The sequence below is a fragment of the Panulirus ornatus genome, chromosome 44, assembly GCF_036320965.1.
Source record: "Panulirus ornatus isolate Po-2019 chromosome 44, ASM3632096v1, whole genome shotgun sequence".
Lineage (NCBI taxonomy): Eukaryota > Metazoa > Arthropoda > Malacostraca > Decapoda > Palinuridae > Panulirus > Panulirus ornatus.
The window spans coordinates 10443302-10463647 of NC_092267.1; the positions used below are offsets into that span (position 1 = coordinate 10443302).

The window sequence follows — 20346 nt, forward strand, 5'->3', positions numbered from 1 at the left end:
ATTCTTCAAGGCTCCCAGGATTTTCGCCCCCTCCCCCACCCTATGATTCACTTTCGCTTTCATGGTTTCATCCGCTGCCAGATCCACTCCCAGGTATCTAAAACACTTTACTTCCTCCAGTTTTTCTCCATTCAAACTTACCTCCCAATTGACTTGACCCTCAACCCTACTGTACCTAATAACCTTGCTCTTATTCACATTTACTCTTAACTTTGTTCATTCACACACTTTACCATACTCAGTCACCAGCTTCTGCAGTTTCTCACATGAATCAGCCACCAGCGCTGTATCATCAGCGAACAACAACTGACTCACTTCCCAAGCTCTCTCATCCACAACAGACTTCATACTTGCCCCTCTTTCCAAAACTCTTGCATTCACCTCCCTAACAACCCCATCCATAAACAAATCAAATAACCATGGAGACATCACACACCCCTGCCGCAAACCTACATTCACTGAGAACCATTCACTTTCCTCTCTTCCTACACGTACACATGCCTTACATCCTCGATAAAAACTTTTCACTGCTTCTAACAACTTGCCTCCCAAACCATATATTCTTAGTACCTTCCACAGAGCATCTCTATCAACTCTATCATATGCCTTCTCCAGATCCATAAATGCTACATACAAATCCATTTGCTTTTCTAAGTATTTCTCACATACATTCTTCAAAGCAAACACCTGATCCACACATCCTCTACCACTTCTGAAACTACACTGCTCTTCCCCAATCTGATGCTCTGTACATGCCTTCACCCTCTCAATCAATACCCTCCCATATAATTTACCAGGAATATTCATCAAACTTATACCTCTGTAATTTGAGCACTCACTCATATCCCCTTTGCCTTTGTACAATGGCACTATGCACGCATTCTGCCAATCCTCAGGCACCTCACCATGAATCATACATACATTAAATAACCTTACCAACCAGTCAACAATACAGTCACCCCCTTGTTAATAAATTAAACTGCAATACCATCCAAACCTGCAGCCTTGCCGGCTTTCATCTTCCGCAAAGCTTTTACTACCTCTTCTCTGTTTACCAAATCATTTTCCCTATCCCTCTCACTTTGCACACCACCTAGACTGAAACACCCTATATCTGCCACTCTATCATAAAACACATTCAACAAACCTTCAAAATACTCACTCCATCTCCTTCTCACATCACCACTACTTGTTATCACCTCCCCATTAGCCCCCTTCACTGAAGTTCCCATTTGCTCCCTTGTCTTACGTACTTTATTTACCTCCTTCCAGAACATCTTTTTATTCTCCCTAAAATTTAATGATACTCTCTCACCTCAGCTCTCATTTGCCCTCTTTTTCACCTCTTGCACTTTTCTCTTGACCTCCTGTCTCTTTCTTTTATACATCTCCCACTCTTTTGCATTTTTTCCCTGCAAAAATTGTCCAAATGCCTCTCTCTTCTCTTTCACTAATAATCTTACTTCTTCATCCCACCACTCACTACCCTTTCTAATCAACCCACCTCCCACGCTTCTCATGCCACAAGCATCTTTTGCGCAAGCCATCACTGCTTCCCTAAATACATCCCATTCCTCCCCCACTCCCCTTACCTCCTTATTATTATTATTGTTATTATTATTATTATTATTCTTTCTTTCAAACTATTTCGCCATTTCCTGCGTTAGCGAGTTAGCGTTAAGAACATAGGACTGGACCTTTGAGGGAATATCCTCACCTGGCCCCCTTCTCTGTTCCTTCTTTTGGAATATTTAGAAAAAAAAAAAAATTTATTATTATTATTATTATTATTATTATTATTAAATTAAATTTTAGGGAGAATAAAAAGATGTTCTGGAAGGAGGTAAATAAAGTGCGTAAGACAAGGGAGCAAATGGGAACTTCAGTGAAGGGCGCAAATGGGGAGGTGATAACAGGTAGTGGTGATGTGAGAAGGAGATGGAGTGAGTATTTTGAAGGTTTGTTGAATGTGTTTGATGATAGAGTGGCAGATAAAGGGTGTTTTGGTCGAGGTGGTGTGCAAAGTGCGAGGGTTAGGGAAAATGATTTGGTAAACAGAGAAGAGGTAGTAAAAGCTTTGCGGAAGATGAAAGCTGGCAAGGCAGCAGGTTTGGATGGTATTGCAGTGGAATTTATTAAAAAAGGGGGTGACTGTATTGTTGACTGGTTGGTAAGGTTATTTAATGTATGTATGACTCATGGTGAGGTGCCTGAGGATTGGCGGAATGTGTGCATAGTGCCATTGTACAAAGGCAAAGGGGATAAGAGTGAGTGCTCAAATTACAGAGGTTTTAGTTTGTTGAGTGTTCCTGGCAAATTGTATGGGAGGGTATTGATTGAGAGAGTCAAGGCATGTACAGAGCATCAGATTGGGGAAGAGCAGTGTGGTTTCTGAAGTGGTAGAGGATGTGTGGATCAGGTGTTTCCTTTGAAGAATGTATGTGAGAAATACTTACAAAAGCAAATGGATTTGTATGTAGCATTTATGGATCTGGAGAAGGCATATGATAGAGTTGATAGAGATGCTCTGTGGAAGGTATTAAGAATATATGGTTTGGGAGGCAAGTTGTTAGAAGCAGTGAAAAGTTTTTATCGAGGATGTAAGGCATGTGTACGTGTAGGAAGAGAGGAAAGTGATTGGTTCTCAGTGAATGTAGGTTTTCGGCAGGGGTGTGTGATGTCTCCATGGTTGTTTAATTTGTTTATGGATGGGGTTGTTAGGGAGGTGAATGCAAGAGTTTTGGAAAGAGGGGCAAGGATGAAGTCTGTTGGGGATGAGAGAGCTTGGGAAGTGAGTCAGTTGTTGTTCGCTGATGATACAGCGCTGGTGGCTGATTCATGTGAGAAACTGCAGAAGCTGGTGACTGAGTTTGGTAAAGTGTGTGAAAGAAGAAAGTTAAGAGTAAATGTGAATAAGAGCAAGGTTATTAGGTACAGTAGGGTTGAGGGTCAAGTCAATTGGGAGGTGAGTTTGAATGGAGAAAAACTAGAGGAAGTGAAGTGTTTTAGATATCTGGGAGTGGATCTGGCAGCGGATGGAAACATGGAAGCTGAAGTGGATCATAGGGTGGGGGAGGGGGTGAAAATTCTGGGAGCCTTGAAGAATGTGTGGAAGTCGAGAACATTATCTCGGAAAGCAAAAATGGGTATGTTTGAAGGAATAGTGGTTCCAACAATGTTGTATGGTTGCGAGGCGTGGGCTATGAATAGAGTTGTGCGCAGGAGGATGGATGTGCTGGAAATGAGATGTTTGAGGACAATGTGTGGTGTGAGGTGGTTTGATCGAGTAAGTAACGTAAGGGTAAGAGAGATGTGTGGAAATAAAAAGAGCGTGGTTGAGAGAGCAGAAGAGGGTGTTTTGAAATGGTTTGGTCACATGGAGAGAATGAGTGAGGAAAGATTGACCAAGAGGATATATGTGTCGGAGGTGGAGGGAACGAGGAGAAGAGGGAGACCAAATTGGAGGTGGAAAGATGGAGTGAAAAAGATTTTGTGTGATCGGGGCCTGAACATGCAGGAGGGTGAAAGGAGGGCAAGGAATAGAGTGAATTGGATCGATGTGGTATACCGTGGTTGACGTGCTGTCAGTGGATTGAGTCAGGGCATGTGAAGCGTCTGGGGCAAACCATGGAAAGCTGTGTAGGTATGTATATTTGCGTGTGTGGACGTATGTATATACATGTGTATGGGGGTGGGTTGGGCCATTTCTTTCGTCTGTTTCCTTGCGCTACCTCGCAAACGCAGGAGACAGCGACAAAGCAAAAAAAAAAAAAAGAAAAAAAATTATTATTATTATTATTATTATTATTATTATTATTATTATTATTATTATTGTAATAGTAAATCCCAGCATTCCTTTGAAGAGGATTTTGTAAGTTCAAAGTTGCATACCATGAAGGAGCTTCGAAATGAGTCTTTTTGAGTAAGAAAATCCTCAACAAGGCTGTACTTCTCTCAGTGCCTTGCCATAAGTAAATTCATGCTCATGGTGTCAGACTTTCTTAATAGTCCTTTGAATAAGTTTTTTCATATTTCCTATGAGTAGTTTTTGTCGCTGTCCATGATCACTTACCCTCAATATTCATGAAAAATCATTAGAGGCTGTTTCAGCACTTTTTTCAGATTTTTTTTTATCTCAAGAGAGTCCTTCCAGTAAATTCCCCAAGAGTTCTCTTCTACATTGTATTATTGTGTTCTCATTTGGCCTTTCGTTCTTCTGCCCTCAGGTCACTCGTGGCTACAATCTCCGCTGCTACTTGACTTTCTACCCAATGTTGGGTCAGAACATCCAATATGATTTTGAACCTTGTGAGGGTGACAAGATTGAAAAGATTGGTATTCATGATGAGAGCACCCAAGTCATATTGGATGGTGAGAGTAAAAAGTGTGTTGCCACAATCCAGAAGGAGATCAAGGTAGGTGATAGACTTTTATCTTTTTCATTTAACAAAGCCAAATATTCTGATGTTGTAGTGCTAGAAAAGGCTAGTGTAAGTCATATATTAGCTGTAATGTGTATCTTTTGTTTCCTGTTTTTCAGTTGAAAAGTTCAGGCAGCATGATTAACCTCTGCTGGCTCCCCTAACTCTGATTTTGTTACCCTAACTGCTGAAAATATCAGTTGCTCACTCTTATCAGAGACTGTGACATATAGTAAATTACCAATGCAGATACATATGGATATATATGAAACATGTTCCTATGTATTCTTAACTGGGATGTAGTGATAACTTCACTGAGAATACAATGAAAAGAAAGTCAATGAGGTGATAAAAGTTGAGTGAAAAGTTTAGGAAAAATAAGAAATTGTACTGGAAGGAAGTGAGATAGGAAAGTGGTAGATCTAAAATATGAAATAATGTGTGAAGTAATGAAGTTTAGGTACTGAATCAAAAGAGGAAATGAAAGGAAGAAGCAAAGAGCATTTTGAAGAACTGATGAATGTGAGGTGAGGCAGCAGTTGTCACATGCATGGGTTTGGATGGTGGAAGGAAAAGGATACAAGTGCAGGTCCTATAGCAAGAAAGGAGGTTGAAGGCAGGGAAGGCACTTGGAGTGGATGGGATTATGGCTGGAATGTTGAAGTATGAAGGAGAAAGTGTGATAGAATGGATGCATTTGATATGTAAATTATCATGGAAGCAAGGTTGTACCTGAAGATTGGATGAAACAGGGTTGAAGAGTCATTGGGTCTCTTAATAGAATAATGAAGGGTAGAGGTGTAAGTATGAAAGTTGAAGAAAGGATTAAGGGACAGCATAGTCCTCATACCTTGATGCATGCAATGGAAACATGGGCATGAAATGCATCAGAGAGGTCAAGAGTTCAGGCTGTGTAAAGGGAATGAATTGTGGAATGGTAGAGTGCAGAGAAAAATGGTGGAAGAATGTGTGGAATGTTGTATGCAAAGGATGTATGTAAGGATAGGGATAAGTGGAGACTCAGTTGCCATAGCCACCCCTTGATGGGAGTTCCCACAGGGAATTGGCTCCAGAGATATAGATAGATAGATAGATGATAGATAAAGTGGATGAAATGTACTACTTTTAGGTGTTTGGGCAAATGGAAAGAATGCAAGATGGGGAGTTTATAAGGAGAGTGTATGATAGAGCAATTGAAGGTGTTGGTGTGAGAGGAAGACCAGCTGTGATATGGGGAAATAGAGTGAAAGAGCACTGGAGGGAGAGAAACAGTGGAAGAATGCACGGACTGGTATATGTAAGGGAGTCATGGAAGGACAGGTGTAAGTGGAGACTTTTTCTATGGCCACCCCTTTGATTGGAGTTCCTGGAGGGAACTGGCATCAGGGATATAGATAGTCATTGCATCTATAGAATAAAGTTTGTCACTATCCTCAATTGAAGATGGTAGAGATCTCACTATCCCCTTAAAACTCTCTTCAGGTGATTCGTGATGCCTCCAAGAAGATTCAGAAGCTAGGAGTGGCAGGAAGAGCTGAGGTTGATTTACCTCCAGATGTGGAGGCCAAGTTAGATGACTTACGTCACACAATCAGGAGAGCAGAGACAATCAAGTGCAAGACTGAAGCTAAGATTGAAATGCTCAAGGAGGGCGGGAGTGAGTTTCCTGTGGCTTTCTCTTTCACATAATGAGGGTTTTACCTCTTCCTAATGAGGGCATGTTTCTTTTCAAGAAGTTTTTAATCATCCTTATTTCTTTAGGGCAATGATTCATGATATGTATTTTTTTTGTTGAAAGTGGAGAGAATTTATAAGTAAAAAATATTGGAGCTTATATTAACACTACCAAAAGGTATATATTATTACGTAGTATTCTGAGCTAGTGAGGTAAATCATATGAATACATAAAAATGGTAGTTTACTTGGTCAAAGGTCAAGAAAGAAAGTGTCTGTTCTCTTTCCTTGACAAGTTCAAATGTGTTGTCAGTGTGAAAGATGCTGCAACTGTGACACCAATGAGATGGAATGGGGAAAAGTCTTAGAAAGCACTGAGACATTTAGGAAAGACAGTTAACAGAATGCTAAAGGGTTTTCACCCATAGAAGACTCATGATCATCATAAGATTTCATTATGTGTTGAAGATGTGTGAATAATAACTGGACAGACCTTTGAAATGCTGTTCAGGATGTCACTGGAGAAAGGCAAAGTGCCAAGCATCATAACTGTCGATAAGAAGGGAGACTTGAAAGAGGTTTTGTCTTACAGATTGACCTCCTTGATGAGTATGATATGTAAGTTACTGGAAAAGATAATCAGGAAGCAAATATATGACTTCCTACAGAAAAATTACTTAGGTGAGAGACAACACTGTATCAGGGAAAGGTCATGTTTAAGGAGCCATTTAGATTTCTATGAAAGACTCAGCTCTGTTTTAAAGAAAGGGGAAGGCTGACAAGCACAGTATCCAGTCATTGACAGTCCTCCAGCATGCTGTTGATGTCAGGCTGTGAGACATTTTTTCAACAGCCCTGGGAAATGGAGCAATCTGTTTTACAGTTGCACAGATTACATTCAAGAGTGGGAGATACTAATGACAGATCCATTTTTTGAGGAACATAGCATCCACCTTTGAGATCTCATCCTTATTCAAGTGGATTCTGCTTAATACCTTTCCTTGGCCGTAGGTGATGGTAGACTTAGAATACAATTAATACACTGCATGCTGCATGTACATTAGGAAGCAGGTCCTGTGAGTGGACAAATGTTAAGTTTGTTGCATCTTTTTAACAGAATTGTTCATACTTAAGGAAGTCAAGGTTCTTGCCTGGTTTGCTGTTATACAGAGGCATTGTTTCTGCTTGGTCTGTAGATACTGTCTCATCCTTTGTAGCTGACTAATCAAAGAGTGAATCAATTTGAAGTTTTAATGTGCTGTTCCTCATCCAGTGCCAGACAACCCAGAAGCTGTCTCACACCTAAAGACTGTGCATTAAAAAAAGATTGTGGTCATATCCAAAGTGCAGCTTTTGCTGCCTTGAAGTTACATATTTTCATATGCTTCTTTGTACTTAGTATATGTAGACCTTTTGTTTGCTGTTCACTTGCTTTTGTTAGTTGCATAACACTATTAAATTCAACAATGACAAAGAGTTGTTGGCCAGACAATGACAAAGAGTGGTAGGTCAGTTTTATGACCAACCACTGGTTTCCCCAAGCAGCAGTTATTTCACCAACCATCTTCAGTCCCTACATACCCGACCTCCTAGTACCTCTAGCAAATCACTGTATGAAGATGACCACACAGTTACAGTCACATCACAACACCCTGACACCACAGTAGCAGCAACAAAAGCAGCACTACATTATAGAATTGGAACTGTGGCTCACCCAGAACAAAATGTCTGCATCACCAAAGAAATCTTCATTCACTCTTTTGCCTTCAGAGTAGACACAAATCCTGCTTGCACCTTCCAGTCACTGAATGGATATCACTTCCACTTTTCAAAATACCAGCCATTCTGAGCGTCAGATATGACACTAATATTCACTCCCCACACTAATAACATCAACACTAAAGCAACACATAAACTGAATACTCTTAGAACACTAATACAGGACTTAGACATGAAAAAGGAACCCTTAGCATCCCATTCAAACAATTCATCTGCTCCACCGTAACTATGCCTGACCTTCCTAGTCTTCTACCCTTTCAAAAGTAGACATATTACAGCAGCAAACCACACAAAATAGAACACTTAGAGCAGTCAGTGGCTGCTTAGCAACCATAAATACTCAACACCTAGACAATGAAACAAAAATCCTCCAAATATGATCCCACTTCAATATGCCTGGCATTCTATTCTTTGCAGCAGCAATAGACCCCTTTGAACTATAACACTCCATAACTAACTACTAAGCAGAAATCAAAAGCCTACCCCTGCTTCACACCTCAACAATCTATTCTCATATTCCATCACCCTCAGCAAATGTAACATGACAAAACACATATAGTATACCTTGAAATGACCCATCAAGCACTAATCAACCACCCTCCCAGCTCTAACACCACCCTGCCAGACATGCATCCATATGAAACCACACTACCCAGACAAGCTAGAGTCTCACTTTCCCATGTACTTCCTGGGAATCATATTACTTGGTGTTTCACACTTTCCCATGTACACCCTGGACATCATATTACCTGGTTTCATAGGACTCAACTTGCTCAAAGTTACACCACAAGTAAAAATTCACTGTTGGTAAGGCTGTATCATTGGGAGTACAGTCTTGTCAAAGAACTTTTCTCTTATGTCTGTGCTACTAGAAGTAGTGCAACCTTTGGCAGCAGGAGTCTTTCAAAAGGTCTTGGGTAGCATCAGGACTCTCATAGAAATTGTTCCTTGGGTAATTCCTGATAGATCATATTACTCATCCATAAAATAATACAAACACTGAAGTAACACATCTCAGGCTCCTTCATGCTCACAGTGCAACGAATACTAAAAGGAACCCAAATGTTGCTCAGATGCCTAGCACTTTGTCCACATGGAGATGCACAGAATGTCATTACATTGTATGACCTATGGCCCCACCTGCTGGATGTGGCAGACTTCCTAAGTGTTGCAGGAGCTTCATTAAGATAGAAGGGACTACTGAGGCTGGAAGTAATTAACCTCAACACTTGAGGGCATTCATTGACAGAAGGCATGTAGCACCCTGGAATTCTGTCATCTTCCTGCTTTGTGTGATTCCTACAGTTTTTGTCTTGCTCCTCATGAGAGTTTGTTCAATAATCAGCTCTGAGGAGAAACCAGCCCAACACTGATCACTTTTGTGGATGAAGAGAAGTATATCCACAAGGTGCTTAATTGCAGTAGGGTGCACTAATTAAAGTCTGGATATCATCTGAATGTATATGTAGAGATTGTGATCAGAAGCAGACATTGTATGGATGTGAAGTTTTCAATATCCTATTCTTTCTGCTATGATAAACATCTGCAACATGTTTACCTTATCTATGTACTGAAACCATAACCTTGTTCTCAGTGATTTCATTGCATCTTTCTCTTTTCTGCTTTTTTTATTGATTTTTTTTTTTTTTTTATACTTTGTCGCTGTCTCCCGCGTTTGCGAGGTAGCGCAAGGAAACAGACGAAAGAAATGGCCCCCCCCCCATACACATGTATATAAATACGTCCACACACGCAAATATACATACCTACACAGCTCTCCATGGTTTACCCCAGACGCTTCACATGCCCTGCTTCAATCCACTGACAGCACGTCAACCCCGGTATACCACATCGCTCCAATTCACTCTATCCTTGCCCTCCTTTCACCCTCCTGCATGTTCAGGCCCCGATCACACAAAATCTTTTTCACTCCATCTTTCCACCTCCAGTTTGGTCTCCCTCTTCTCCTTGTTCCCTCCACCTCCGACACATATATCCTCTTGGTCAATCTTTCCTCACTCATCCTCTCCATGTGCCCAAACCACTTCAAAACACCCTCTTCTGCTCTCTCAACCACGCTCTTTTTATTTCCACACATCTCTCTTACCCTTACGTTACTCACTCGATCAAACCACCTCACACTCACATTGTCCTCAAACATCTCATTTCCAGCACATCCATCCTCCTGCGCACAACTCTATCCATAGCCCACACCTCGCAACCATACAACATTGTTGGAACCACTATTCCTTCAAACATACCCATTTTTGCTTTCCGAGATAATGTTCTCGACTTCCACACATTCTTCAAGGCCCCCAGGATTTTCGCGTCCTCCCCCACCCTATGATCCACTTCCGCTTCCATGGTTCCATCCGCTGCCAGATCCACTCCCAGATATCTAAAACACTTCACTTCCTCCAGTTTTTCTCCATTCAAACTCACCTCCCAACTGACTTGACCCTCAACCCTACTGTACCTAATAACCTTGCTCTTATTCACATTTACTCTTAACTTTCTTCTTCCACACACTTTTCCAAACTCAGTCACCAGCTTCTGCAGTTTCTCACATGAATCAGCCACCAGCGCTGTATCATCAGCGAACAACAACTGACTCACTTCCCAAGCTCTCTCATCCCCAACAGACTTCATACTCGCCCCTCTTTCCAAAACTCTTGCATTTACCTCCCTAACAACCCCATCCATAAACAAATTAAACAACCATGGAGACATCACACACCCCTGCCGCAAACCTACATTCACTGAGAACCAATCACTTTCCTCTCTTCCTACACGTACACATGCCTTACATCCTCGATAAAAACTTTTCACTGCTTCTAACAACTTTCCTCCCACACCATATATTCTTAATACCTTCCACAGAGCATCTCTATCAACTCTATCATATGCCTTCTCCAGATCCATAAATGCTACATACAAATCCATTTTTATTGATATTGTGCAAAATTATGGCTATCTGAAATTTGTCAACTATTGTATCTGCCATCATTTTGTAAAACAGATCAGCGGCCTCATGCAGGTCATCTTTCATTGCCGGTCCAATTCCTGCTACTTCAATAAACTGTCTCATCACTTAACCTTTTTCCTGACTCATTAATGTTTCTTTTTGTTGATTGAACCAGTGGTTCTGAAGCAGATACTGTACACTGTCTGTTTCATCATCATCTTGTTCCTTGTGTTTTTGGAAGGGGAGTGCTGTGCAATTTTGACAAAGTGAAAGGGTTCAGTGCTTTAGCCATAAGAAATGTTCCCTGGCAACTTTTGCAATTGCAGTTGTAAAGATATATAATTTCAAGGGGTACATTGCTGCCATTTTCAAAAGTACTAAATATGGGAACACCTTTTTCCTACTCATTCTCCTGCTGTCATTTCAGAAGAGGCAAATTTTCATGCTGTTTTTCAAAATCAGAATTATTTTGAATATTCCACCTTCCTTACATGAAATTTTTTTAAACATTGATTAGTATTTACCTTAGCAACTGGGAAATTGGCGGAACAACCTTCTGGAAAGTTATTTCAGTGAATTTCTGGACCAAGAAATGGATACATTTTGGTACCAAATTTGTTATTCTCCTGTTACAGAAACCAAGCTATTGAATATGACGTTGAGTGGTAGCCATTTTGTAAGAGTTATTCTGACCATGTTCCACTTATATTTTTCTAAACTTTTGGTATTCTCTTAGGAAAGCTTTTCTGAGTTGAATGTACAAAGTATCATTTCTGTTGCAATTTGTGATGGGTCAACCATAGTTTGCATCGGCTAATGTTGAAATGCTGTTTGTAGTGTTTGAATTATGGTTGGTATCCAGAATGCAGGCTGGAAAGGGTAACTTGTATATGTTTGGGGTATGTGGTTTCAGAGGGGTGTACATGTAATGGAGTAGTGTTTAAAACTGGATTGGGAGGTCACTTTCTTGGTGCTTAATGAAGTATTTGTGTTTTGTAATTGTTGTGCTAGTTGGAGGAGGATGATCTATGAGATTACATTGTTGAAGTGTGAGGCAGGAGTCTGTTGACATTCCTACTTGGGGCTGTTGGTTGGTTATGGAGTGATTTAGATGAGAAGGGTTTAGTGCTGTTGTAAAAAACTGAGTGCTTAGTATATTGAGGTGAGGTTGTATTGTAAGTATCTTCATTTCATAGCACATGTATTGAATGTTTGTAGTTGCTTGGCATCTGGGGATTGTTTCGAGTACTCTGTTTTGAGTGATTTGCAGCTTTGTTATACAGTACATGTTGTACCTCTCTAATCCGGTGATCTGTGGTCCAGTAACGCTCATGGTCTACCATGTTTTGAATCTGCCACCATTAGTTTGTGGATCTGCCACTAGGGTGGCATTGTTAGCAGTGCTAAGGTGCCAAAATCCATACACTGCAGCTAAGCTAATTAACAGTCCTGTTAATTTCTTATATTCAGTTTTTGCTGAAAATGAAAGCCAGAAAAGTTAAAAGTTTAGGAAAATTTGAAAGGAGCCAGGAGTACAAAATTAGACAGTGCATTCATAAAGTGGTTTAAACCACCACATAATGAAGTGTAAACATTTTTGGAGAGATGCTTATCCAGTAGGCCAAAGTTTTTCATAGAGAACTAAAGCTAGACTGTGACTGTGAATATTTGCAAGAATGGTTACACAAGAGTAAGTGGAGACATGGAATTTCAGTACATAGTGTGTGTGGTGAAAAGTGTAGTGCTGACATAGGAGCTTGTAGTGTTGATATGGAAGCTTTTAGTGTAAAGTCATATTAAAAGAATCGATAAAAACTCCAATTCTCTATCAAACAACCAACAGCAATATGTACAGGGTGAGAGAGAGAGTGTACAAGCTGGTTGCCAGGCTGGGACTGATGCAGCACGGGATGGCTGCCATGACGATAACAATAAAACAGCAATAGTAATAAGGGTCTACCAAAGCCAGCTACCAACATATGGTCGTTTGTTACATCAATTACTCATCACAAAGCTGCAGCAAAGTTTGTGGATGAACTTGCACAGCTAATGGCAGCGGAAACTTAGCCCCAGAACGAGTGTATAATGCTGATGAATCTGCCCTGTATTGGCATCATATGTTTACATAGGGAGTTCCCTTAGGGGTCAAGTTTTGTTTTCCAGCAATTTCTGTGGCCAGCAATGGCCTGGTCCCAAGGTTGCTGAATTGAAGAGGTTCAACCTGTATTTGCTTTTGACATGGTAGGATGGATGATCGGGCAGATGAAGCATAGTTTCAGGTGGAGTGGGTGAACTCTTTGTAAAGGATGCTAAGGCATTCTCTTTCTTGTCTGAATCTGGTTCTAATAAGTGTTATGAGGGCATTTAGTTTATGACCTTTGTCATAATGCTTGTAGTGTAGGGTATGAGTGTTGTGCGTATACCATATGTGATGTCTAGTATGGTTGGTGTTTTGTTAAGTGGGAGTAGTTGTTCATTCAGGATATGGGGAATGCAGGATGGACTCAAATTTGCTAGGGATTTAGATCAAAAGGGTAATATTGGATATCTGTAAGGATGCAGGTGCATGGTGAAATGTTGCGTATATATTATTAGGGTGCTTTGATATAACTAAAGTCATGTGCATGTGATAGGACTCTGGGTTTGCAGTGGTTGAGGGGAGATCATTTAGGAAGATATTGATGAGGGTTGGAGAATGAACTGCTCTCTGGGAACTCCACTGTTAAGCTTGAGGATTTTGGAGTTGAATATCTTGTGAGTGACTGGCTCAGCAGCATGCCATTAAAGTTGGCTTACCATTTTTGTTGTTATTTTTTTCAAAGAATAATATCAAGTAGCTTTTTTGTATGGATGTGTTCAGGAACATAATAATCATGAATGAATTTCACCGTAGCAGAAGATAAGATGGATCTGTGATTATGTAAGATATTTAGGACTATAGATAATATCAAAATGTTTTCAAGGTGCAATCCAGTATCAAGATTATGATTAGGGTAACATTGTTGTTGGTATAAGATATTTATATCAAAGATTTAACTTTACGAAAAACTAATACTGTTGTTTCTTTATTGACAGTTGAAGTGGAGGACTATACTAAAAGCCTGGACAGCGATAGTCTTGGAGTGGACCTCGACACCTCCCTCAGTCGTTCTGGCTCCACATTGTCCGTCAGGGAGGAGGTCAGGTCACTGATGTAGCGACCTGGCCCAGGTCTTATTGGGTAATGTTCTGGCCAAGGTCACACCAGGTCCTTTTGTGGCCAAAGCCATATTGGGTCATATTCTGACCGAAGGTATGCCTGGCTAGTTCTGAAAGAGGTCATGACTATCGTTTTATGCCTTAGGTCACATCAGGTCATGCTTTGGCTGAGGTCAGAACCATCATGGTTTGGCTGAGGTCATATAGGATAACATTGGTCAGAGATTTTTATTGTAAAGTTAACTGTGATCAAATTATGGGTAAACTTTGTCTTTTCAACCTACACCCTACCAACTCTTAACCTGCTAGTCCAAGGCCTGCCAGCATACTTCCTAATAATCTGTATCCTGTTGTTTAAACCTAAACAGCCTACCTACCAACCATACTGACCCACAACATACCAATCTGTGTCTTGCCAACCCACACTCCATGAACTCAGTGCCCTGTCAAACTGTTTCTCAGTATCTGTGTCCATACCCTGCCATCCTGTTGATACCTATCGCTTGAGTAAATTCCCATATTCTCCACAAAGTCATGTATGACCAACCTTTGCCTCTCTTTTCATACCTTATCAACATGCAGATCATATGTTAGCAACTCATATCTGATCAGTCCACTTCTTACTGCCTCAGAACATATTAACCCATGCCTTATCAGCTTATGCCATGCCCACAGATTGAGGGGGGAACAGCAGAGTTTGATGGGGAACAGCCAGAGTCTGATGCCGTTACCACCACTTCTGCTGCTGAACCTGCCTCAGTAGACTCCGAGAAGGACGACTACTTACAGCCTCAGGAGGATGGTGGGCATACTTAAGTTTTATGGCTGTGTAGTAGAAATGAACACAAGATAGGTGGATAGATGACTTTGGAAATCACACACACACACACACACACACACACACACACACACACACACACACACACACGAATTAGCATAGACCCACTTGGGTTCAAATCCTTGACACGGCAGTCAGCCTACACTCAACCCAGGTGTTCAACTTCCTTTGGGATTGGTCAATGAATGGGTATCTGGCTGAAGCTGGGGTGTGTGCATGTGTATATATATGCATGGGAGTGAAGACATGGTACATTTACATATTATTAAGAGATAGAATAATGCAAGTGTGAACTCTCCCACTGTAATGCACAAATAGTAATCACACACACACACACACACACACACACACACACACACACACAATGCCAAGGTCATAAGAGAAATATGGAATGTTGATGATTGCATCAGCCTGAAGAGGTACCTAAATAAACTCCAAAGTTGTTCAGAAAAGTGAATGATGAGATTCAATTCAAATATTGCAAGATGATAAGGATAATTTAGATTGAAAGAAGGCCTCATTGTGATTATTACTTGCAGGAATTAAGATACTGTAATCCATTTGTGAAAGTGACCTGGGGATTGAAGAAAATTACCTGCTGGCAAATATAAGACTCATTCAAGAATATGGATAAGGAAATATTTGGCAATTTATTCTCCACATAGATCAGACCAATAATTGATGATACTTTGCAATTCTAGTCACCACATTTAAAGAAGCACAAAGATTTGATTAAGGTGGTACAGAGAAGAGCAAATAAGGTGGTTTCTATATCAAAAGGACTGAGCTGCAGTGGGAGGCTGAGGACGAGACACCTGTCCACCGTAGAGGTGAGGAGAGAGAAGGAGGATCTGATAACAACCCACATGTTTCTAAATTGGCTGGATTCTATTGAGAGTGAACATTTCTTTAAAAGATGCAGCACCAGAGTAACTAAGAGGTCATGGCAAAAATCCAAGCAAAAAGTTGATCAAAATAGATATCAAATAAGTATTGGTTTAGGGATAGGGTAGTGGATGTTTGGAATTAACTAATCAAGGAGGCAGTGAATGTCAGCATTTACAAAGGTTTAAAAAGCTACTTGAAGACAGAAAGATCCGGAGATAGAACCAAATGAGCATAAAACTCTCTTCCTGTACTGTTTGATTAGGTGATCACAAATAAGAAATTAGACACACACACACACACACACACACACACACACACACACACACACACACACATATGTATCGTTATCACTGAAGAGCATCTGAGATAGTACCATATTCATAAGTCTCTCCTCATGATGTACAAATAAGTAATCACACATGAACCTCTTAGATTTCTACAAGAGAGTAAGTTCCATTTTAGACAGAATAGAAGGCTATGTGGATTGTTTGTATCTGCATTGCCAGAAAATGCTTGATATTGTACCTCATAAGAGGCTTGTAAAGATGCTGGATCTCTTGGCAGGAATAAGGGAGAAACTCCTTTGATGGATAGATTATCTTAGTAGAAGGGAACTTGAACCACTGCTCTTCTCAAACTATTGTGAGTGACTTGTCAGACGGTATGTGCTCCTACCTGAGATGTTTGCTGAAGATGCAGAGGTCATGAGGGAAGTGAAAGGCATGGAGGATTACATTTAAGGGACCTTGAAAGACTTCAAAGTTGGTCTGATACATGTTTGATGAAATTTATCTGCAATAAGAAAGCTTTGATATGATTATCATCTGCCATGAGATAAGTTTGAGGAATCTCTGTGTTAGAAAGACTTGGGAGTCAATATTGCTCCTAACCTGTCACCAGAGTTTCATCTTAGGAGAAGTATTAGCATTCAAAATCATGGATAAGGAAATATTTATCATAGTGTACATAAGGTCAAAAATAGAATATACTTCTAAAGTTTGGTCATTACAGCAAAAGAAGCACAAAAAGGTATTAATAAAGACTAAGGTTCAAGGGATAACAGCAAAGATGGTACTAAAGCTGAGGTGCAGGAAATATTAGAGCCCTTAGATTTTTCCACCTTGGAAAAAAGAGGAGTTAGGGGTGACCTGATCACAACCTTTAAGGTTTTGAAACAGTTTGATGATGTAGACAGTGAACAGTTCTTCGACAAATGTAGGGATAGAACAACCAGAGGACATAACATGAAGCAAGAAAGTTGGTAAAAAGATGTGAAGAAGTACTTTTATAGTGTGACAGTGGTGGTTGAATGGAATGAAATGAATGGAGATATGGTAAATGCAAACATCATACAAAAGTTAAAAAAGTTGTGTGGTAGAAAATGTTCAAGAGATGGGGGCCCCACTGGTATATAACTCCCTCCCTCTACAGTACAAATAGATAATTACACACACATGAGATGAGGGAATTTAGATATGTCCAAACTGTGCAAGTAGGTAACCATACATACAGGATTAAGATTAAGAATGAAGTTACAGAAGATGTGAAGAATTACTTAAAAAGATGTCAAAGTGAAAAATTATTAAACATCATTGGACGTGTTGGTGTAGAATTATTATGTAAATAACAGATCATTTGAATGCCCAAGATGGGAATGAGGGATTGATAAAGGAAAAAGAACCAATTAAGCCCAAACAACTGCAGCAGAATGTAAGAATTTGTGAAACTGTAAGGTCAAAGTTACTGGAGTGATTATGACAATGTAAATTATAAAAAAATCTACATTATTAGGATTGAGTCATTGAGAGAGTATTTACTGGGTGAGGTAAAAGACACAGATATGTGTAATGCTAGACTGAAGTAGGTAGGAGAAATCTCAATTCAGCCAAATGTTATTAGCTTGACAAGGAACATAGTCATGATATTGGGGGTGAAAATAAATAGAAGGACTCAAGAGATGATATGTTTCTCAAGGAAGAACAAAATTTTTCAGGAAAATTTGGAGGTAGCAGACTTGAAGGAATTTTTTACAGATGTTGATAAATCAAGCAAGAAGGAAGAGTACAACATGGAAAGGAAGGGAAGATCCTTTGTATTAAAGAGTGATTATATGGGAGTACAGAGAAAAGCCCAAAATGAGCATTTTATGAAAAATTCATTAGGATTTCTGTTGATAAGGATGAAATAGAGCTACAGATGATCAAGATCATAAAAAATGAAGAGTAACAGAGTGCCTTTTAGTGGAAAAATGTTGGGAATTTCCAGCAACTATTCAACTAGGATTATTATATATAGATGTAAATGGATGAGAAGGGAAATGATAATGGACTTGAACTTAAAAAGACTGCACTAACAGGATCAAATTAGACCTCTGTAGGTTTTGTTCAGAAAAAAGTTTTTAAGTTAGTTGGATTGTACACAGTTTTTCCAGAAGGACAAAGTGTAAAGAAAGAAAGAAGATGGAGAAGTGTGCCAGCTCTTCAGGCAAGAATCCTTATTTCCATGAGGTCTTCATAGACATTGAGCCTTTCAGAATAATAATTGAAATGTACTGATTGTCAAAGTTTACTTCATTGCTTTGATAGTACATATCTTCAATGGATGATTGATGATTGAAATTAGATCTTTAATGAGAATTATAAAGGAATGGTAGATATGGTGCAAATGGTAGAAAATTTAGCATTTCATTGTGGTAGGAAACCTTTTACTGTAGGGCATATACTGTTCAAACTCGGATCCACATGGGGTAGAAGGTGCTTGGGAAAATGAATTTCATTAGTGTGTACTTGTGAACTTTCTGTGCCAGCACATCATTAAGGATCTTAGGGTCAGGAGCACCATGTATTGTCAATGCATTCTATCTGTATCTGTATCTATCTATCTGATTATCTGTCTGTATATCTCTGATACCTTGATCCTCTTGGGGAAATGCCATCTGATGAAAGGGCCATGACTGGAAAGTCTTCTGGCTGTTATAACCAAATACATTTCTGTACCATGCTCATTCCACCTTACACCATTATGGGTCCTCTCCTCAATTTACTTCCTCACTGTTTCCTCATAGGATTCTGGCTCTCTGTCTCTACTCTATTTTTGCTGCTTTACTCCTATATATTTTCTTAACAAATTTGTCACTGTGCATCCGTTCCAATTTACCAAACCAGTTCAGGTTAGTATTCGTAGCCCACATTGTGACTCCATACTATGCTTGATTGACTTTCTCTCTCATCTTACATCTCTTGTACACTTTGCTATTATTTATCCCATCCCATCCACTTGCACCACTAACACCTCTCAAATAATCCATTTTGAAAGCCAGAATCATAGAGCTATCTGTTCCATTCCATAGTTATGTTTCACATCAGTAAGTTAGTGCAGAACTATGCTCTCCCTTAGACTTTTTTTGCTTTCATGGTCACATTCTTCCCCTTCAGAATTCTCCCAAAAGATGAGTGATCTTTCTTCGTAGGGTGACTCTCATCTGGATTTTCCTTCCATTGTGCCATGTAGACAAACCACCATTCCCAATTTCTTAAATTTTCTAACTTCATTGAACTGCTCATCAGCTATCCTAACCTTGAGCTTCAGCTCATTAGATCTGTTGATTTTGTATGGCACTGTGAAGACTCTGTCAGTTTCCCTCCTTTTAAGCTCTTTGCCATACTCTTACTAACAGTCATATTCGATCGTCTTCTTTTATACACCATTTAAAACTTGTTTACCTACCTCTTTTATGCACCAGTTAAAACTCATATACTACCTTCTGTAATTTCCTTTTCCTCTGTATTGACAACACCAGATCATATGGAAATAGGCTTGTCAACCATGACCAGGTACTTCCATCAAGCTAAAGCTCAGCTCTCTCAATTAATGCTTGACTAATTTTCACATAGAGTAGCCTAGAAACTAAATCATTAACATGGAACATGATCTCAGAAAAGAGATCATGCAGTGCTTGAGATGGAATATGTAGCAAGTGTGGAAGTAGTAAGAGGGAGGTTATTTCCTTAAGGAATTAAACAAAAGACTAAAACTCATTCCCGAAGAAATTAATCACTTCTCAGGTCATGTTTTCTGTACCTTAGAATTCAGCTGATATTGATCACTACTCCTCTGTTAAAGATATTTAAGCTCATTGTTATGAATTATTCTTTATTGCAACATGTAACCAAATCTGTGAACAACATTTGAGTTGATCTTGTATTTATTTCATTCTGTCTTTATTGCCTGCTTCTATGTCCCTGGACCCCAGGGAGACTAGAGCCTACCACCTGGGACCCCATGAACGTAGACTGGGGGGATGCACCTGTGTCCCCCCTCCCCCCAGTCACCAATGGCCCCCCAGAGGACATTGTCACATACCCTAAGTGCACCGTTTTGTACAACTACACCGTGAGTACTGCTGTAAATCATGGGGTTCTTATTATGGTTTATGGTTTGTAGTGCTCTGCTTCTGTATAATGTCTTTTGGTCACATTGTGAGTGTGATTCTGTCTGTCTGTCTGCCTGTCTCTCTGACAGAAAGAAAGATTGATGAAAAGATTAACTGATCAAAAGTTGGATTGTTACATAGACAGACATCC

The 20346-nt window shown here is 39.8% G+C and overlaps 1 protein-coding gene across 1 annotated transcript in view; it reads left to right on the forward strand.

The window, feature by feature from the left end:
• nwk (nervous wreck) overlaps nt 1-20346 on the forward strand; it is a 272814-nt gene that overhangs the window by 157732 nt on the left and 94736 nt on the right. The window contains exons 12-16 of the mRNA XM_071687955.1: nt 4227-4415; nt 5904-6078; nt 13915-14018; nt 14713-14839; nt 20016-20155. Of these exons, the coding sequence (XP_071544056.1) occupies nt 4227-4415; nt 5904-6078; nt 13915-14018; nt 14713-14839; nt 20016-20155 (735 nt within the window). The remainder of the gene's footprint in view (nt 1-4226; nt 4416-5903; nt 6079-13914; nt 14019-14712; nt 14840-20015; nt 20156-20346) is intronic.